Below are 17,729 nucleotides of genomic sequence, written 5' to 3' on the forward strand. Positions count from 1 at the left end.
ATGATCCAGTGGATGTTGGCAGTTTGATCTCTGGTTCCTCTGCCTTTTCTAAAACCAGCTTGAACATCTCAAAGTTTTCGCTTCACGTACTGTTGAAGCCTTGCTTGGAGAATTTTCAGCATTACTTTGCTAGCATGTGAGATGAGTGCAATTGTGCAGTAGTTTGAACATTCTTTGGCATTGCCTTTCTTTGGGATTGGAATGAAAACTGCCCTTTTCCAGTCCTGTGGCCACTGCTGAGTTTTCCAAATTTGCTAGCATATTGAGTATAGTACTTTCACAGCATCATCTTTTAGGATTTGAAATAGCTTAGCTGAATTCCATCACCTCCATTAGCCTTGTTTGTAGTGATGCTCCCCAGGGCCCATTTGACTTCACACTTCAGGATGTCTGGCTCTAGGTGAGTGATCACACCATGGTGGTTATCTAGGTCATGAAGATCTTTTTTGTATAATTCTTCTGTGTGTTCTTGCCACCTCTTCTTAATATCTTCTGCTTCTGTTATATCCATACCATTTCTGTCCTTTATTGTGCCCATCTTTGCATGAAATTTTACCTTGGTAGCTCTGATTTTCTTGAAGAGATCTCTAGTCTTTCCCATTCTGTTGTTTCCCTGTATTTCTTTGCATTGATCACTGAGGAAGGCTTTCTTATCTCTCCTTGATATTCTTGGGAACTCTGCATTCAAATGGGTATATCTTTCCTTTTCTCTTTTGCCTTTAGCTTCTCTTCTTTTCTCAGCTGTTTGTAAGGCCTCATCAGACAACCATTTTGCCTTTTTGCATTTCTTGTTTTTCAGGATGTTCTTTTTCTTGGGGATGGTCTTGCAGGTCATCATAGAACCGTTCAACTTCTGCAGCACTACTGGTTGGGGCATAGACTTGGATTACTGTGATATTGAATGGTTTGCCTTGGAAAGAAACAGAGATCATTCTGTCATTTTTGAGAGTGCACCCAAGTATTGCATTTTGGATTTTTTTGTTGACTATGATGGCTACACCATTTCTTCTGAGAGATTCTTGCCCGCAGTAGTAGGTATAAAGGTCATCTGAATTTAATTCGCCCATTCCAGTCCATTTTAGTTCACTGATTCCTAATATGTCAATGTTCACTCTTGCCATCTCCTGTTTGACTACTTCCAATGTACCTTGATTCATGGACCTAACATTCCAGGTTCCTATGCAATATTGTTTTTTACAGCATTGGACTTTACTTCCATCATCAGTCCCATTCACAACTGGGCATTGTTTTGCTTTGGCTCAGCCTCTTCATTCTTTCTGAAGTTATTTCTCCACTCTTCTTCAGTAGCATATTGGACACCTACCGACCTGGGGAGTTCATCTTTCAGTGTCATACCGTTTTGCTTTTTCATACTGTTCTCAAGGGCAAGAATACTAAAGTGGTTTGCCATTCCCGTCTCTAGTGAACCATGTTTTGTCAGAACTCTCCACTATGACCTGTCCTTGGGTGGCCTTACATAGCATGGTTCATAGTTTCATTGAGTTAAGACAAGGCTGTGGTCCATGTGATCAGTTTGGTTAGTTTTCTGTGATTGTGGTTTTCATTCTTTCGGCCTTCTGATGGATAAGGATAAGAGGCTTATGGAAGCTTCCAGATGAGAGCGACTGACTGTTGGGGAAACTGGGTCTTGTTCTGATGGGCGGGACCATGCTCTGTAAATCTTTCATCCAATTTTCTGTTGATTAGTGGGGCTGTGTTCCCTTCCAGTTGTTTGGCCTGAGGCCAAACTATGGTAGGGGTAATGAAGGTAATGGCACCTCCTTCAAAAGGACTTGTGTATGCACTGTCGTATTCAGTGCCCCGACCCTGCAGCAGGTTGCTGTCGACCCATGCCTCCGCCAGAGACTCCTGGACACTGACAGTCACCTATGGCTCAGTCTCTTGTGAGGACACCGTTCCTTTCTCCTGGCTCCTGGTGTGCACAAGGTTTTGTTTGTACCCTCCAAGAGCCTGTTTACCCAGTCCTGTGAAAGTTTTGTAATCAAATCCCACTGACCTCCAAAGTCAAATTCCCTGGGGGTTCTCAATCTCTTTGCTGGATCCCCAGGTTGGAAAATCTGTTGTGGGTCCTATAACTTTCTTAACAGTGCGAGAATTTCTTTGGTATAATTGTTCTGCAGTCTGCTCGGCAGCTCTGTGGTGGAACTAATGGCAACCTCCTCGAAGAGGGCTTATGCCACACGCTGCATGACCCAGGTCTGCTGCAGCCAGAGCCCCTGTCCCCGCAGCAGGCCACTTCTGACCCATGCCTTCGCAGGAGTCACTCAAACACTCAAAGGCAGGTCTGGCTCAGTCTCTGTGGGGCGTCTGGGTCCTGGTGCGCACAAGGTTTTGTTTGAGCCCTTTGAGTGCCTCTGGTGGGTGTGGAGCACCCCTATGTTTAGTATTTTGAGGAATTTCCATGCTGTTTTCCGGGTTAGTATTTTGAGCACTTAGAATGTTTCCTATGTGTGTCTTCATTTATCCCTTTTATATATGTTAATATGTTACCCTTAAAAGATGTTTTGCTTTTCTTTGTGGGTAGGCTTTGATGCTTTGAATAACAATGGTCCAAGGAGTATTCTTTTCTCTGAGGGCAAAAATGTGGTATGCCTAAGAAGTTTGCATTCCCACTGTTGTTGTGTTCAGTCGCTCAGTCCTGTCTGACTCTTTGTGATCCCATGGGCTGCAGCATGCTAGGTTTCCCTGTCCTTCACTGTCTCCCAGAATTTGTTCAGACTCATGTCCATTGAGTCAGTGACGCTATCCAACCATTTCATCCTCTGTCGTCCCCTTCTCCTCCTGCCCTCAATCTTTTCCAGCATCAGGGTCTTTTATAGTGAGTCAGCTTTTCACATCAGGTGGCCAAAGTATTGGAGTTTCAGTTTCAGCATCAGTCCTTTGCTGTACAATATTGTTCTTTACAGCATCAGACTTTACTTTCATCACCAGACACAATCACAACTGTGCATCGTTTTTGCTTTGGCCCAGCCTCTTAATTCTTTATGGAGCTATTTCTCCACTCTTCCCCAGTAGCATACTGGACATCTTCTGACCTGGTGAGCTCCTCTTCCGGTGTCATATCTTTTTGTCTTTTTATACTGTTCATGGGGTTCTTGAGGCAAGAATACTGGAGTGGTTTGTCATTCCCTCCTCCAGTGGACATGTTAGAACTCTGTATTATGACCTGTCCATCTTGGGAGACCCTGCACAGCATGGCTCATCGCTTCATTGAGTTACGCAGGCCCCTTTGCCACTACAAGGTTGTGATCCAGCCAGTGGTAATGAGTGCTGCCTTCTGTTCCTTAGCTTTGCTCCTTAAGAGCCTTGTGTTGTACATCTGTGACACTCTTAACTTCTGGTGGTTTAGAAAACAAGAGACAGTCAGAAAATTGGACCTGTGGGTTTCCCTGGGATACTACGGGACATTTAACTTCTGGCCCAAGTTGAGTATCAAAGATAGAGTATATAAAGGCTTCAATAAAATGGTGATGGTATATGACATTTACCTCTGTTGTTTGTAAAGGTTATTTGTGCTGATCCAACACGTGGAAAGGATCTTTTTTAAATTTGGCTGCACCTCAAGGCATGCAGAACTTCCCCAACCACTTCTAGAAGCCACTAGACCACTGGGGAAGCCCCTGAAAAGGATTCTAAGGCAGAGTGAACAAACTTAGCCACCTCTTCTCTAGTATGTTCTTTGATAATCATGGGAAGGGATTAGGTTGCATGTGAAATTTTCAGACACCTAACAGCTGGAAGAGCCTCCAAGACTGGTTTGCCAGTTGATGACAGCTACAAGTTATGTCTTTGGGACCTTCTGGAATGTACTGCGTATAAATGGCAACCCTAACAGTATCTCACTAGCAAATGAAAAGCTGCAGGAAGACTGCAGACCTTTTTTTGGGGGGGAGTTTAGATTGTGACTGAAAATTAAAAATACTTCCGCTTGCTTGGAGGCCTAAATTTGCTCAAGTGTCAGTCTGTTTGCTTTTCACTTGTCTTTCCTGGCTTAGTCATGCTAGTTCTTTAATTGTCAAAGTTATTTGTGTTTAAACAATTTGTCTCTCTCTTCCTGTTTGATCCTTCAGAGAGATTCTTAAAATGCAGCTGCTTAGAAACTGCTGTTTTTATTGAAACACCTGATGTCATTAATATACAGGGCCCTATGTTTGTTCCTAACCCCCTAGGGATGTTCCATTGCTTTGCCACAAGGAAAATAAAATAGTATGGCTCCACCTTTAAAATTCCATTTGATATAATTGTTACTTTAGCTGCCTTCACAGATCTACTGATCCACAAAGGAAAAGTACTCTGAGGGACTATGTGCAAGGCTAGAAGGAAAACATTTGAGACTTTTACTTGGATACTTCTATGCTAAGTATTTCCTGCCACTACTGAGCAGGCTACCCCAGTGAGGCCTTGTACTTTAGGGAAGACGTCTGCTGACTTTTAACCTAATTAGTCAAAAGAGAAAAAGAAAAATGTTAGACTGAAATCTGACCTTCATCTAACCAAACAACTTTCAAGGTAAGTAATTTGAAGCCCTTAATGAACCTCTTCATGTTAACATCTTAATGCTTTTCACTTAATGAGCATTTTATTAGCACCAAGTACACAATCCTATTCTCTGGTTGCTCACAGAAACAGAGACTGAATCACTGCAAATGGGCTTTTCTCCTGATCTGTGATTTTCTTAAGGTGGATAAGGTTTGAACTCTGTGGTTAATATATTAATTTTTCCCTTTATTTGAAATGCATTAAGCAAAAGTTTAGTTGGTCTTTGAGAATGACTATTTAGATATTGCTGGGGTTAGTGACAAGCTTGTGGTTTGGAATGAGAATTAAGTGCATTTCTTTGTAAGCCTCTCTTAACTGTTCACCTGGTGAGTTTGCCTGCTGTCCTCTGTTTGCTCCAGTGATCTTTTTGTTCCGATGCTGAGGTGTGCTCTCCCCTCCTGCTTAGTGCTTATGTAGCTGTGTTCTTTCATCCTAGAAAATACTCCCTCAAAAAAAAAAAAAAAAAAGAATGCTTTAAATGTACACTCTGCTGGGGACTCTAAGGAACATAAAATTTCAGCAGCCTCTGACTAAGGGGATTCGTTGAGAATAATACCCTTTGGAGTGGGCTATGTACAGAATTCTGAATGTCATAGAGAGGGAGGTGTGGAACACCGTCAGGCAGTAATCAGGAAGGGTACATTCACTGTTGATGGCCATAGAGTTAGGATTGGAAAGGGTCTCAGCCAGGCAAAATTCCCTAAAATCCCTTTGCTCATGCACCTGTTCCAGAGAAGGCAATGGACCCCACTCCAGCACTCTTGCCTGGAAAATCCCATGGATAGAGGAGCCTGGTAGGCTGCGGTCCATGGAGTCGCTAAGAGTCGGACACGACTGAGCGACTTCACTTTCACTTTTCACTTTCCCCGCATTGGAGAAGGAAATGGCAGCCCACTCCAGTGTTCTTGCCTGGAGAATCCCGGGGACGGGGCAGCCTGGTGGGCTGATGTCTGTGGGGTCGCACAGAGTTGGACATGACTGAAGTGACTTAACAGCAGCAGCAGCAGCATGCACCTGTTTGGGCTGCAAAATTTGCCTCTTAGTCACAGCTGTCTTATCAGAATGGATACTGATGAGAGGAGGAGCAGTTTGACAGCAAGCACTTCAGCTGAAAGATGCAACCTAGTCTAGTGAATAGTAAATATGGACTAATATGATTAATGTTAGGAGCCAGAAGTATTGGGCAGATCACTCTTGAGTAGCAAGGAGTACATCCAGTTGTCTACTCCAAAGTGACAGGCAGGCTCAAATTATTCCTGGGATCAGAACTTATCAGTAATGACCTTTCTTCTGTTAATCAGACCCTGCAGATCTCACATTACAGAGGATGAAAAGCATTATGCAGATTAAAACAAAGCACCATAATGAGGCTGCTGCAATATTGTTTCCCCAGTGGCTGGGAACATTACATATTATTCTAATAGTTGCTGTTCCCCAATCTCTTAAGACTGTAGCAGCTAGAAATGAAAAACCAAACACTGAATCTCATGTGGTTTATCATCTCTTTTGCCCTAACTTGGTTTATGCTGCAAAGAGAGGTTTTTGCATTAGGTCTGAACTTGGTCAACTGCAGTGCAGTAAAGAAGTCTTGGTTTAGGAGATGCAGATATATATAATGAAATATTAAGATTTTTTAAAATTGGGGCTGCTGTGATTTTAAAGTGTTACTTTAGCATATAAAACCCTTCTTTACTGCAACCTGACTTCCACTTTGCTTTTTAAAAAAAATTGTGAGCAAATATTTGTTACATAAAATTTACCATTTTTAACCCTTAAGTCTGCAGTTCTGAGGCATTAAGTACATTCACACTGTTGTGCAACCATCACCTCCACCAACCATCTCCAGAACATTTTCATCTTCCCCGACTGAAATTGTACTCATTAAGCAATAATTCCTCATTCCCTACTCTTCCCAAGTCCTGGCAATCACCATTCTACTTCTGTCTACTCTAGAAACTTCATATAAGAGGAATTATACACTATTTGTCCTTTTGTGACTGGCTTTTTTACTTAGCATAATATCCATAAGGTTCTCCCATGTCATAGCATATATCAGAATTTCTTTCCTTGTTTTAAAGACAAAATTCAGTATTTCATCGTGTGTGTGTGTGTATTTATTTATTTCATTTTCCTTATGCATTTATCCATTGATAAATGGTTGCATCCTCTACCTTTTGGCTATTGTAAATAGTGTTGCTGTGAACATGGGTGTACAGATATTTGAGGCTATACTTTCACTTCTTCAGGTATATACTCAGAAGTTGGATTGTTGGACCATATGGTATTTCTATTTTTAATACTTTGAAGAACCATCATACCTTTTTCCACAGCAGCCACACCATTTTACATTTCCATCAATGATACACAAAGTTTCCAATTTCTCCACAGTCTTGCCAGCACTTGTTATTTTCTGTTTTTTAAAATCACAACCATCCCTCTAAGTATGAAGTGTATCTCACTGTGATTTTTGATTTGCAATTCCCTGATAACTAGTAGTGTTGAGTATCTTTTCATGTGCTTATTAGCCCAAATTTGTGTATCTTCCTTGGAGAAAGGTCTACTCAAGTCCTTTGCGGGTTTTTAAATTGTGTTTTGTTGTTGTTGTTGTTGAGTTTTAGAAATTCTTTATGTATTCTGGATACCAATATCCTGCCTTACAGTTTGCAAATACTTTTGCCCTTTCCATCTATTTTTTCTTTTGTTGTCAGTGCTTTTGGTGTTATATCCAAGAAATTGTTGCCAGTGCAAGTCATGAAGCTTTCCCCCTATGTTTCTTGAAGAGTATTGTAGTTTCAGCGTTTACATTTAGCTGTTTGATCCATTTTGAGTGACGTTTTTAACATAGTGTAAGGATAGAGTTCAATTTCTTTTTTTTTTTTTGGAGTTGGAGATCCAGTTTGCCCAGCACCCACTTTGTTCTTTTTGAGATAACCACAACTCTTAATTTCTAAATTTGAATCAGGCTGAGTTTGGAACTTAACTGATAGGGTATAAAAATGGAGACTCCACATTTTTTTCTGCATGTCTTCATTCCTTTTGGTTTTCCTCTGCTTGATTAAGAACAGGGACTCTGGAGTTAGATTGTCTGACTTTGAGTCTGAGCTCTACTGCTTGCTTACTTTGAAGAAGTTATTTAACCACTTTTTGCTTGAGTTTCCACATCTGTAAGGTGAGGATAGTAATGGAACCTGTGTCATTGTTGAGATGATTAAATGACAGTATTGAAAAGCACTTAAGACTAGTGCCTGGCATATAGTCAATGCTATGTAATTGTTCATTATTATTATCTTTTTAAAAAATTGCTGTCCTGAATGTGCACATCTGGGGTCTTACCAGCCTTGGTTCTGATGATCTGCACAAGACTTCATTCTAATCAAGCAAATACCTTCCATATGCAACTTTTTTCAGTTACATTCATTCTTCTTCATGTGGACTTAGAAGGGACCAGAGATACAAAATGATATTATTTTAAACTTCCCTGGTGGTCCAGTGGCTGAGATTCTGGGCTCCTGATGCAGGGGGCATTGGTTTGATCACTGGTCAGGTAACTAAGATCTATCTGTCATGCCTCGAGGAAGGGCCAGAAAGAAAGAAAAAGAGAGTATGAAAGGAAACTAACCAATGTGTTCATATCTGTGGTTGGAGAGATTATAGGTATTTAAAAATTTTTTCTTTCTAATATTTTATTACAAACAGCTGTGGATTTTTTTTTTTTTTTTTTTGATACATGCCCTTTCTTAGGCTAAGGAAGTTCCTTTCTATTTATGTTAATAGTTTCTGGTTTTGTTGTGTGTGTGTGTGTGTGTGTGTGTGTGTGTGTGTGCTTGTTTTGTTTTACCTTGAGCGGGTGTTGGTTTTTTTTTTAACTTTATAAACTTTTTGTTTTGTATTGGGATATAGCTGATTAACAGTGTTGTGGTAATTTCAGGTGAATAGTGAAGGGACTCAGCTATACATATACACGTATCCATTCTCCCTCAAAACCCCCTCCCATCTAGGCTGGCACATAACATTGAGTAGAGTTCAATGTGCTATATAGTAGGTCCTTGTTGGTTATCCATTTTGAATATAGCAGTATATACATAACCTTCCCAAACTCCCTAAATTCCCTTTCCCCTGGCAAACATAAGTTCATTTTCTAAGTCTGAGTCTCTGTTTTTTAAGTTCATTTGTATCATTTCTTTTTAGATTTCACATGTAAGGGATATCATACAATATTTCTCCTTATCTGACTTAACTTCACTCAGTGTGACATTCTCTAGACCCATCCATGTTGCTACAAATGGCGTTATTTCATTCTTTTTAATGGCTGAGTAATATTCCATTGTATATATGTACCACATCTTCTTTATGCATTCCTTTCTCAACGGACATTTAGGTTGCTTCCATGTATTGACTTTTGTAAACAATGCTGCAATGAACATTGGGGTGTATGTATCCTTTCAAATCATGTTTCTCTGGAACATATGCCCAGGAGTGGGATTGCAGGGTCTTTTGACAGATCTGTTTTTAGTTTTTTAAGGAACCTCTTACTGTTCTTCATAGTGGCTGTACCAATTTACATTCCCACCAATAGGGTAGGAGTGTTCCCTTTTCTCCTCAAGAGGGTGTTGGGTTTTGTCACTCTTTGTACACCTATTGAGATGGTTATGTGGTTTTTGCTTCTTATGCTATTGATATGGTTTAATTGATTTTCAGCTATCAAACCAATCTTGTATTCCTAGGATAAATCTTACTTACTTATGGCTTATGATTCTTTCTATATGTTGCTGAATTCAGATTGCTGATATTTTTCTGAAGAATTTTTGTGTCCATATTCATAAGAGAAACTGCTCTGTAGTGTTCTTTTCTTGTGGTGCCTTTGGGCTTTGGGGGAGATTGTTTGTTTTTGTTTTAAATATTGTCATATTTTTATTCCTCTTACTTAGGGATGTATGTCCCTTTATTGTGGTGGCAGTGAGGAGCAGGGGGAAAGAAACTTCAGTCATGCCTGCACAAAGATTAGGATATTGACTGACGATGATGGTGAAAAGGTGTTTGCACTGGCTAAGGCCAGCCTGAGGTAAACTTTGGAAGCTAATTCTGGTGCTCAGAACTGTCCCCACATGTGTTCAGGAGGAATCTGTCCTCTCTTGGCAGTTTTACCTCATCCAGGGATGTTTGGGGAAAAAATGTTGCCGGATCCGGTCTGTGGTCCATAGCCTGGAGCAGAGAAATGCACACCAGGAGGATTGGGTTGGGTAACAAGTCCTTGCTGCCCAGTGATCCCTATGCATCTGCTTACTTGACTGCTGGTTGTCTGGTGATATCTTTGATTTTGATATCAGGGTAATGCTGGCCTCATAGAATGAGTTGGGGAAGTGATCCTGTCTCGTTTTTTGAAGACTTTGTGAAAAGTTAGTATTAATTCTTCTTTAAATCTTTGGTACAGTTAATCAGTGAAGCCACCAGGGCCTGGGCTCTTTTTCACAGGTGGTTTTTCTGAAGTTGTAATTCACTGTCTTTGTTTGTTACAGGTCTATTCAAATTGTCTTATTTCTTGAGTCAGTTTTGGTAATTTTTGTCTTCCTAGGAATCTGTTCATTTTGTCTAAGTGATCTAATTAATTGACATAGAGTTGTTCATAGTGTTTCTTTATAATCTTTTTCTAATCTGTAAGGTAAGTAGTAATGTGCTCTCTTTTATATCTGATTCTACTAATTTGAATTTCCTCTTTTTTCTTTGTTAGTCTTGCTAAAGATTTGTCAGTTTTGTTGATCTTTCAAAGAATCAGCTTTTGGTTTTATTGATTTTCTCTTTTGTTTTTCTATTCTGTATTTCATTCACTTCCATTCTTGTTTTTTTAAATTATCTTCCTTCTGCTTGCATTAAGCTTAGTTTACTCTTCCATAAAACAAATCTCAGTAAGTTTTAAATGATAGAAATAATATGAAGTATATTCTCTGACCACAGTAGAGTGAAATTAGAAACCAATAATAGAAAGAAACTTGGTCAGAGAACATACTTTGTATGATTTCTGTCATTTTAAATTTATTGAGGTTTGTTTTATGGCCTAGCATATGAGGTATCCTGGAGAATGTTTCATATGCACTTGAAGAAAACATAGTTTGTTATGGTTATGGGTACTATTCTATGTTAGATCTAATTGATTTATAATATTGTTCAAGTCTCCTATTTTGTGTTAATCTTCTGCCTAGTTGTTCTCTTCATTATTAAAGAATGGGTATTGCAATCTCCAATTTTTATTATTGAATTTTCTCTAATTTCATTTCTTTCACGACATATCTTTTTCGCTCTTTTTTTTTTAACTTTCAATCTGTTTATACCTTTAAATTTAAAATATGTCTCGGTAGATGGCATTTGTTGGCTCTTATCTACTTTATCCAGTCTGATAATCTCTACCTTTTGATTGGATTGTTTATTACTTTCATATTTAATGCTGTTATGGATATAATTGGACTTATGTCTGCCATTTTATTTCTAGTTTTCTCTGTCTCTCAGGTCTTTTTTTTTTCTTTCTTCTGTACCTTAACTGCATTTTTTTGCATGAATTAGACATTTTCTAATGTAGCACCTTAATTTCTTTAATGATTTTTTCACTGTTCTTTAGTGGTTGCTCTAGGGCTTACCATATATATCCTATCAGAATTAGAAGTTGTTCAAGTTTATAATATATATTTGTGTGATATATGAATATTACTTATGTAGCTCTTAAATAATGTATACATGCAATACTCCAGTAAACTTTATTTGCCAAAATAACACACTAAAGGGAAGAATTTCACTTATTTCCTGAGAAAGGAGGAATTAGAAACAGGACCCTTGTCCTCTTTTTCGTATCTGGAGTTAGGACTAGGTGATAGTGGGGGAAAGTCTGTATTTAAACTTTAGATGCATACGTTTCCTTTGTGAGAGATTTTTTTTCACATGTAGGTGGTAAATACAGCATTCTAGAACCTGCTCTATTCTTTGGTGAGCTAATAGCCCACAGCAATTCCTTTTTGTATACTCAAAATGTGAGTAATCAGCGCTAACTGGCTCTTAATGCCTGCGTGTTGAGCTTTATAACTAGAAGTAAAGGTACAGAAGTAATAGGATTAATTGGTGAAAACTTGTTTTGGAGGTATATAATTTCTGAAAGAAGGACACAATACTTTGATGTGGAGTGCATGAAAGAGTTCTTAGGTGTGTTCTTTTACATCTGGAGTCAGTGTTGGTTTGTGGAAGGTATTCTTGTCCTGTGCCCTGTCTTTTGCATCTCATTTTCTCCCAGCAAGGTAGGAACTGCTGATTGTGGCCTGTTTTTATTGGCTCAGATAACGAACAATCTATGGAGTATGACTCCTAGGGAAAAGGAGTCAACTTTGAGCCCAACCCTCTGTCCTGAATCTGGAATGTGAAACAGAAGGACCTCCTTGGTGGGTTCCAGGTGCATGCTCTGGGAGTGTCAGTTAAGGCCTCCTAGGTATGGGGTCTCATCCTTTGTAAAGGCTAGTATTTTATAGGAATGTGACAGCCAACTTGAGGAACCTTATAATTTTGAGTTAGTTGAGAGAGATCTTATATGTGTCAGATGACCTTATTTTGAATGTTGTTTTGGGAAACGCTTAGACAGTCTTTTTTCTTGTTAATTACATTGATATTTTTCTCTTTCTTAATGAATTATGCCAAGAACTTACTTGAGCCTTTTGGAGATGGCTCAAGGGACAGCCTTTGTGACTGAGCCAGTGATAATGGAGTAGCTGCTCTCTGGGTACTAAGGTAATTAAGAGTGCAGGTTCTTGAGGTGAGTTGGAAGGGCTTTCTTCTCAGCAGACAGTTGCACATGAAATTGCTAAGAACACTGGAGGAGAAATGTATTTTTGGCAGTTTGCTCTAGAGTGTTCTAGCCCTTGGTCCCAGGTGTTTGAGTGAGTGGTCCCTATGTGGCAGGAGAGCAAATCGTTTCACAACATTCTTTGTTTCTGTAAATATGTATTTACAAAGCAAAAACCTTTGGTTTGTCCCTGTCCCATTGGTTATTAATTGGATCTCCTATGTATAATTTTATGGTGTGGTAAGAGACGTGAACTGTGAAATTCCAGATGTTCAAGCTGGTTTTAGAAAAGGCAGAGGAACCAGAGATCAAATTGCCAACATCCGCTGGATCATCGAAAAAGCAAGAGAGTTCCAGAAAAACATCTATTTCTGCTTTATTGACTATGCCAAAGCCTTTGACTGTATGGATCACAATAAACTGTGCAAAATTCTGAAGGAGATGGGAATATCAGACCACCTGACCTGCCTCTTGAGAAACCTGTATGCAGGTCAGGAAGCAACAGTTAGAACTGGACATGGAACAACAGACTGGTTCCAAATAGGAAAAGGAGTATGTCAAGGGGGTGTATATTGTCACCCTGCTTGTTTAACTTATATGCAGATGAGAAACGCTGGGCTGGAAGAAGCACAAGCTGGAATCAAGATTGCCGGGAGAAATATCAATAACCTCAGATATGCAGATGACACCACCCTTATGGCAGAAAGTGAAGAAGAACTAAAGAGCCTCTTGATGAAGCCTGTTTGCAGTTTGGTAGGTGATTCATGTCAATGTATGGCAAAAGCCACTACAATATTATAAAGTAATTAGCCTCCAACTGGTGAAAATAAATGGAAAAAAAAAAAAAAAGAGCCTCTTGATGAAAGTGAAAGAGGAGAGTGAAAAAGTTGGCTTAAAGCTCAACATTCAGAAAACTAAGATCGTGGCATCTGGTCCCATCACTTCATGGCAAATAGATGTGGAAACAGTGGCTGACTTTATTTTTCTGGGCTTCAAAATCACTGCAGATGGTGACTGCAGCCATGAAATTAAAAGATGCTTACTCTTTGGAAGAAAAGTTATGACCAACCTAGACAGCATATTAAAAAGCAGAGACATTACTTCGCCAACAAAGGTCCGTCTAGTCAAGGCTATGGTTTTTCCAGTAGTCATGTATAGATGTGAGATGTATGGATGTGAGAGTTGGACTATAAAGAAAGCTGAGCACCAAAGAATTGATGCTTTTGAACTGTGGTGTTGGAGAAGACTCTTGAGAGTCCCCTGGCCTGCAAGGAGAGTCCATCCTAAAGGAGAACAGTCCTGGGTGTTCATTGGAAGGACTGATGCTGAAGCTGAAACTCAAATTTTTTGGTCACCTGATGTGAAGAGCTGACTCATTTGAAAAGACCCTGATGTTGGGAAAGATTGAAGGCAGGAGGAGAAGTGGATGACAGAGGATAAGATTGTTGGATGGCAACACCGACTCAATGGACATGAGTTTGGGTAAACTCTGGGAGTTGGTGATGGACAGGGCGGCCTAGCAGGCTACAGTCCATGGGGTCACAAAGAGTCGGGACATGACTTAGCAACTAAACAACAATAAAGTTAACTTTAGATTTTAAACCTAACATTAACTTTTTTACGGATGACTGAGATGAGCCATTATTGATGGATGTTCCTCATTCTGCTAGTATTTGAATCAGCAGGATCAATCATATGGCATTTTTAGTGTCTGTAGATAGGCATCAAAAACATGAGAGGAGAGACTCAGAGATAGAAAGAGAATGAATGAGAGGAAGTATGGTGTGTTTGTGTGAGATAAATTTGGACTTCTTTCTTTAAGTGTGGTTTTAGGAACGTTTCTTTATTCTTGTCTTTCTGTCACTGCTTCCTTATCTTTATAGCTCTTTCTAAGTACTAGGAGTTGAAAACCAGAGGGGCCATCAAGGTGACCTAGAATTGCTGCTCCATTTTAGCAGATCAGGAAGAAAGGTGTTTTCAACTGACTCATTACAAAATGGGGTGGGAGGGGGCTAGAGTGTACAGCAATCCAAAGCCTGCCATTCTTCAGTTGTGCCCGCAAAAGCACATGTAACTTGTGCCCTTTCCCACCCAGTTCGCCTCATTCTCTGGCTCTCTGGAGACAGCCTGCTTTTGCTGGTGCAGCTGACTCTGGTCCTTTAGGGATGGGCTCCTCCCTAATTATTATTGATTCAGGGGGTGGGAAAATTTTGTTTTCATCCAAGAAAAGGTCATTGTTTTCCAAAAGGAAATCTTTTTCTTTCTTTCTTTTTTTTTTTTACTGTGTTGGGCCTTTGTTGCTGTACAGGCTTTTCTCTAGCTGTGGCAAGTGGGGGCTACTCTCTAGTTGCAGGCTTCTCATTGTGATGGCTTCTCTTGTTTCAGAGCACAGGCTGTAGGGCATGTGGGCTTCAGTAGTTGCAGCGCATGGGCCTAATTGCTCCATGGCATGTGGGATCTTCCCAAATTAGGGGTTGAACAGTCTTTCCTGCATTGGCAGGTGGATTTTTTTACCACTGAGCCGCCAGGGAAGCCCCAGAAGGAATTCTTGCTAGGAAATGTAGACATTTAATCATGACTTAGTTCACAAAAGGCTGGCTTCTAACTGTAATTGATACAAAGCCTAGCTGTAAATAGGCATAGTTTTAAGTCCCTAATTCTTTTCCCTTTTCCGTCCTATATCTAAGATACTTTGAAAAGTAGTCTTAAAATTGTGGGAAGTTCTTCATCTTTTCCCTTATTTTTCCCTTTCCATTTATCTTTTCCAAAAGTCAGAGTGGAACTCTGTTCATATTACTCAGGTATTTTAAAATGTGCTGATGGGATGAAGAAGCAATTACTATTGGGTTGCAATATGTTTTCCTATCAGCAGACCCAAACAGGCATTTCTTCTGCAAATGAAACTTTAGGTTTCTTTGGATTACTGTGAACAAAAAGAGACGTGTTCTTGGCCATAGGAGCTTAATCATTTTAAATTCTCGATTATACCAGAATGGCCAAGGTCCCATACCTTCCAATTTAGATTTAACTTTTATCTTGCAGGTTAGCAGTGCTGGGTCACTTAACCTAAAAAGCTGAAAAAATTTAAGAGGCCATCTACCTGAGTCTCCTTGCCAAAGCATAAATCTCATTTGTTGAGGTAATACCAGCCTCTACTTGAAGACCTAGTGAAACAGTGCTTAATACTTTAGGCTGTATACACTATTCACTTTTTTAAATGATGAGAATCTCTTCCTCTTGTCAGCTCATCCTTTTTATAATCTGAACCTGTTGATTGTTTTTCTACCTTCAGATGGAACACCAAGATGTTTACTCTGACTTCTGTGTTGACTTCTTCAAAGGGCTAGCATGTATATTACTGCCCTTCTGTAGGCAAAACATCCTTTCCTCCCTCAGTTGTTCTTCATATGACATGGTTTCAAAATCTCTGGCGTGCTATGATTGTCCTTTTGGTATATTCTGTCTTCTCAGTTTACCTCCTAAAGTGTGGTGTTAGCATGTGCCTTGTACCAAATGAGCATTCAGTTAATGTTTTAGATTGAGCGACACCTAGAACTGGATCCAGATGTGATCTTAGTAGCTTAGATTGTAGGAATACTATTAGCACCCAAGATAGAAACCTGTTTCATTTGCAGCCTCCCATAGCATTAACTTTTCAGTGGCTGAATTTCATTGTTGATTCATAACAAGCTTAGGTCCCACTAAAACTTTCAAATCTGCTTAAAGTGACCTGCTGTCAAACTAACTCTTCCCAATTCTGTAATTGTTTAGTTCGTGGTGCTGTTTTGCTTTGTGGCACTGGTTAGTTTTTTTTTTTTTTTTTAATACTATTTGCTTACTGTAGAAAATTTTAAAGCAGTGGAGAAACTTGCAAAGAACAAAGTAAAGTCAAGTCAAATCTCACAGAGATCGCTACTATGACTTTTGGTGAATCTCCTGAACATCTCTAGTTCATTTTTTCTTTTAAACCAACCTAAAGGAAACTCTTCATTCATATTAAATGTATCTTAGACATTGCAACTCATCAGTCTAATTTATCAGGATATGTTTTGAATCCTAGTTATGTCCTTCTGTGTGTTGGTTTTCCTTTGTAGCTTTGTATCATTGGGATATTTGATAAATATGCTTAAAAATTTTTGTCCAGGTGCTTTGGTATAATCCTGACTCTGCTACTGATTTGCTGGGTGATTTGGAAATAATCTCCCCTTTCTGGATTTTGACTTGCTACTATTATGTAAAATGGCCTTAAACACTGAAAATTTTTCTTAGGAATCAACCACAAAGCTCTTGATAAAGAATAATTATGTGAAGAAAAAACTGTGGGTGGGGAATCATCAGCCAGGGCCAGACTAGAAAAATAAAATCCATTTATAGAAAAATCAGGGACAACAACCTTCATAGAATGGTTCAGGCCTTTCTCTATCCTCCTACTCTCTTAACAGAGGGATTTACTAATTGAAATTTAAAAAGAAAAAGGGGAGAAAGGAAGGAAGAAGGAAGGAAAGGGAGAAGAGGAAGGGAGGGAGGACAAAGTTTGTAGCAAGCATTACTTCTTATATTGAGAAATTAGAGAGGACATACAGGTAAAGAAGATTAAAAAGGCAGTTTGAAGTGAGAGTAGGTGAGAGCTATTCAGAGAAGGAAGATGCTCTTTACTGTTTTCTCTTTTAATTAGTAGTAAGCTTGGTGGTCACAATAAAGGTTCTTCTGAGCTGAGGTCTATCGGGAGAGAAAAGTGTGAAACTCACTGCTGCCTGCTCTGTCTCCCCTAAACAAGCTTTGTCTGTGTGTTGTATTTCCCCTGGGCTCTTCACAAAGGTGTGTGATAATCTAAAACTGAAACAGAGGCACCATTTTAAGCAGGCAATTAATGACGTGGTAAGAATTTTTTAGCTCCAGTAGATTAATTGTTAAATGAATTGTGTCTGAATTTTACTGCAATATCAGCCTAATTATAAATATAGTGTTATATAGTGGAAGACAATAATAAGCAGAATTATGTACTCAGTGATCAGACTTTAGGAGTTTCTAACACTAAGGAAAGATTTTCTTCTTAAACCGTCTCTTGCTGTTCTTTTTATGTAGGTTTTGATTAATTTTACCTTGATTACACATGTTTCCCTGGAGCCTAGATGTTGTGCATGCTCTAGCAAAGAAGACCCCTGTTGTAAGAAATTTAATGATTTTTTTTTGTTCTAATTGATTTCTATATAATTTCTTGTAAAACCAGTAACATGTGGGATGTCAAACACAGAATATGCTAAGACATTTCCTTATACACCAAAGAACATTAATTTCTTTCTCATTTGACACTCCTAGCATATGATGAAAATCCTCAATCTCAAGAAAGCTG

General features: G+C 39.3%; 1 protein-coding gene across 2 annotated transcripts in view; it reads left to right on the top strand.

Annotated features, from left to right (window-relative positions):
* ARMH3 (armadillo like helical domain containing 3) overlaps positions 1-17,729 on the top strand; it is a 171,059-nt gene that overhangs the window by 85,778 nt on the left and 67,552 nt on the right. Inside the window, exon 24 of one of the 2 annotated variants that reach the window (XM_043475628.1) lies at positions 3,527-5,330. The exons of the other annotated variant lie outside the window; for it this stretch is intronic. Coding sequence (XP_043331563.1) covers positions 3,527-3,677 — 151 coding nt within the window. The 3' untranslated portion in view covers positions 3,678-5,330. Of the gene's footprint in view, positions 1-3,526; positions 5,331-17,729 lie in introns of those variants that run through there. 2 annotated transcript variants of the gene reach the window in all.

Source organism: Cervus canadensis, chromosome 8, assembly GCF_019320065.1.
Source record: "Cervus canadensis isolate Bull #8, Minnesota chromosome 8, ASM1932006v1, whole genome shotgun sequence".
NCBI classification, from domain to species: domain Eukaryota; kingdom Metazoa; phylum Chordata; class Mammalia; order Artiodactyla; family Cervidae; genus Cervus; species Cervus canadensis.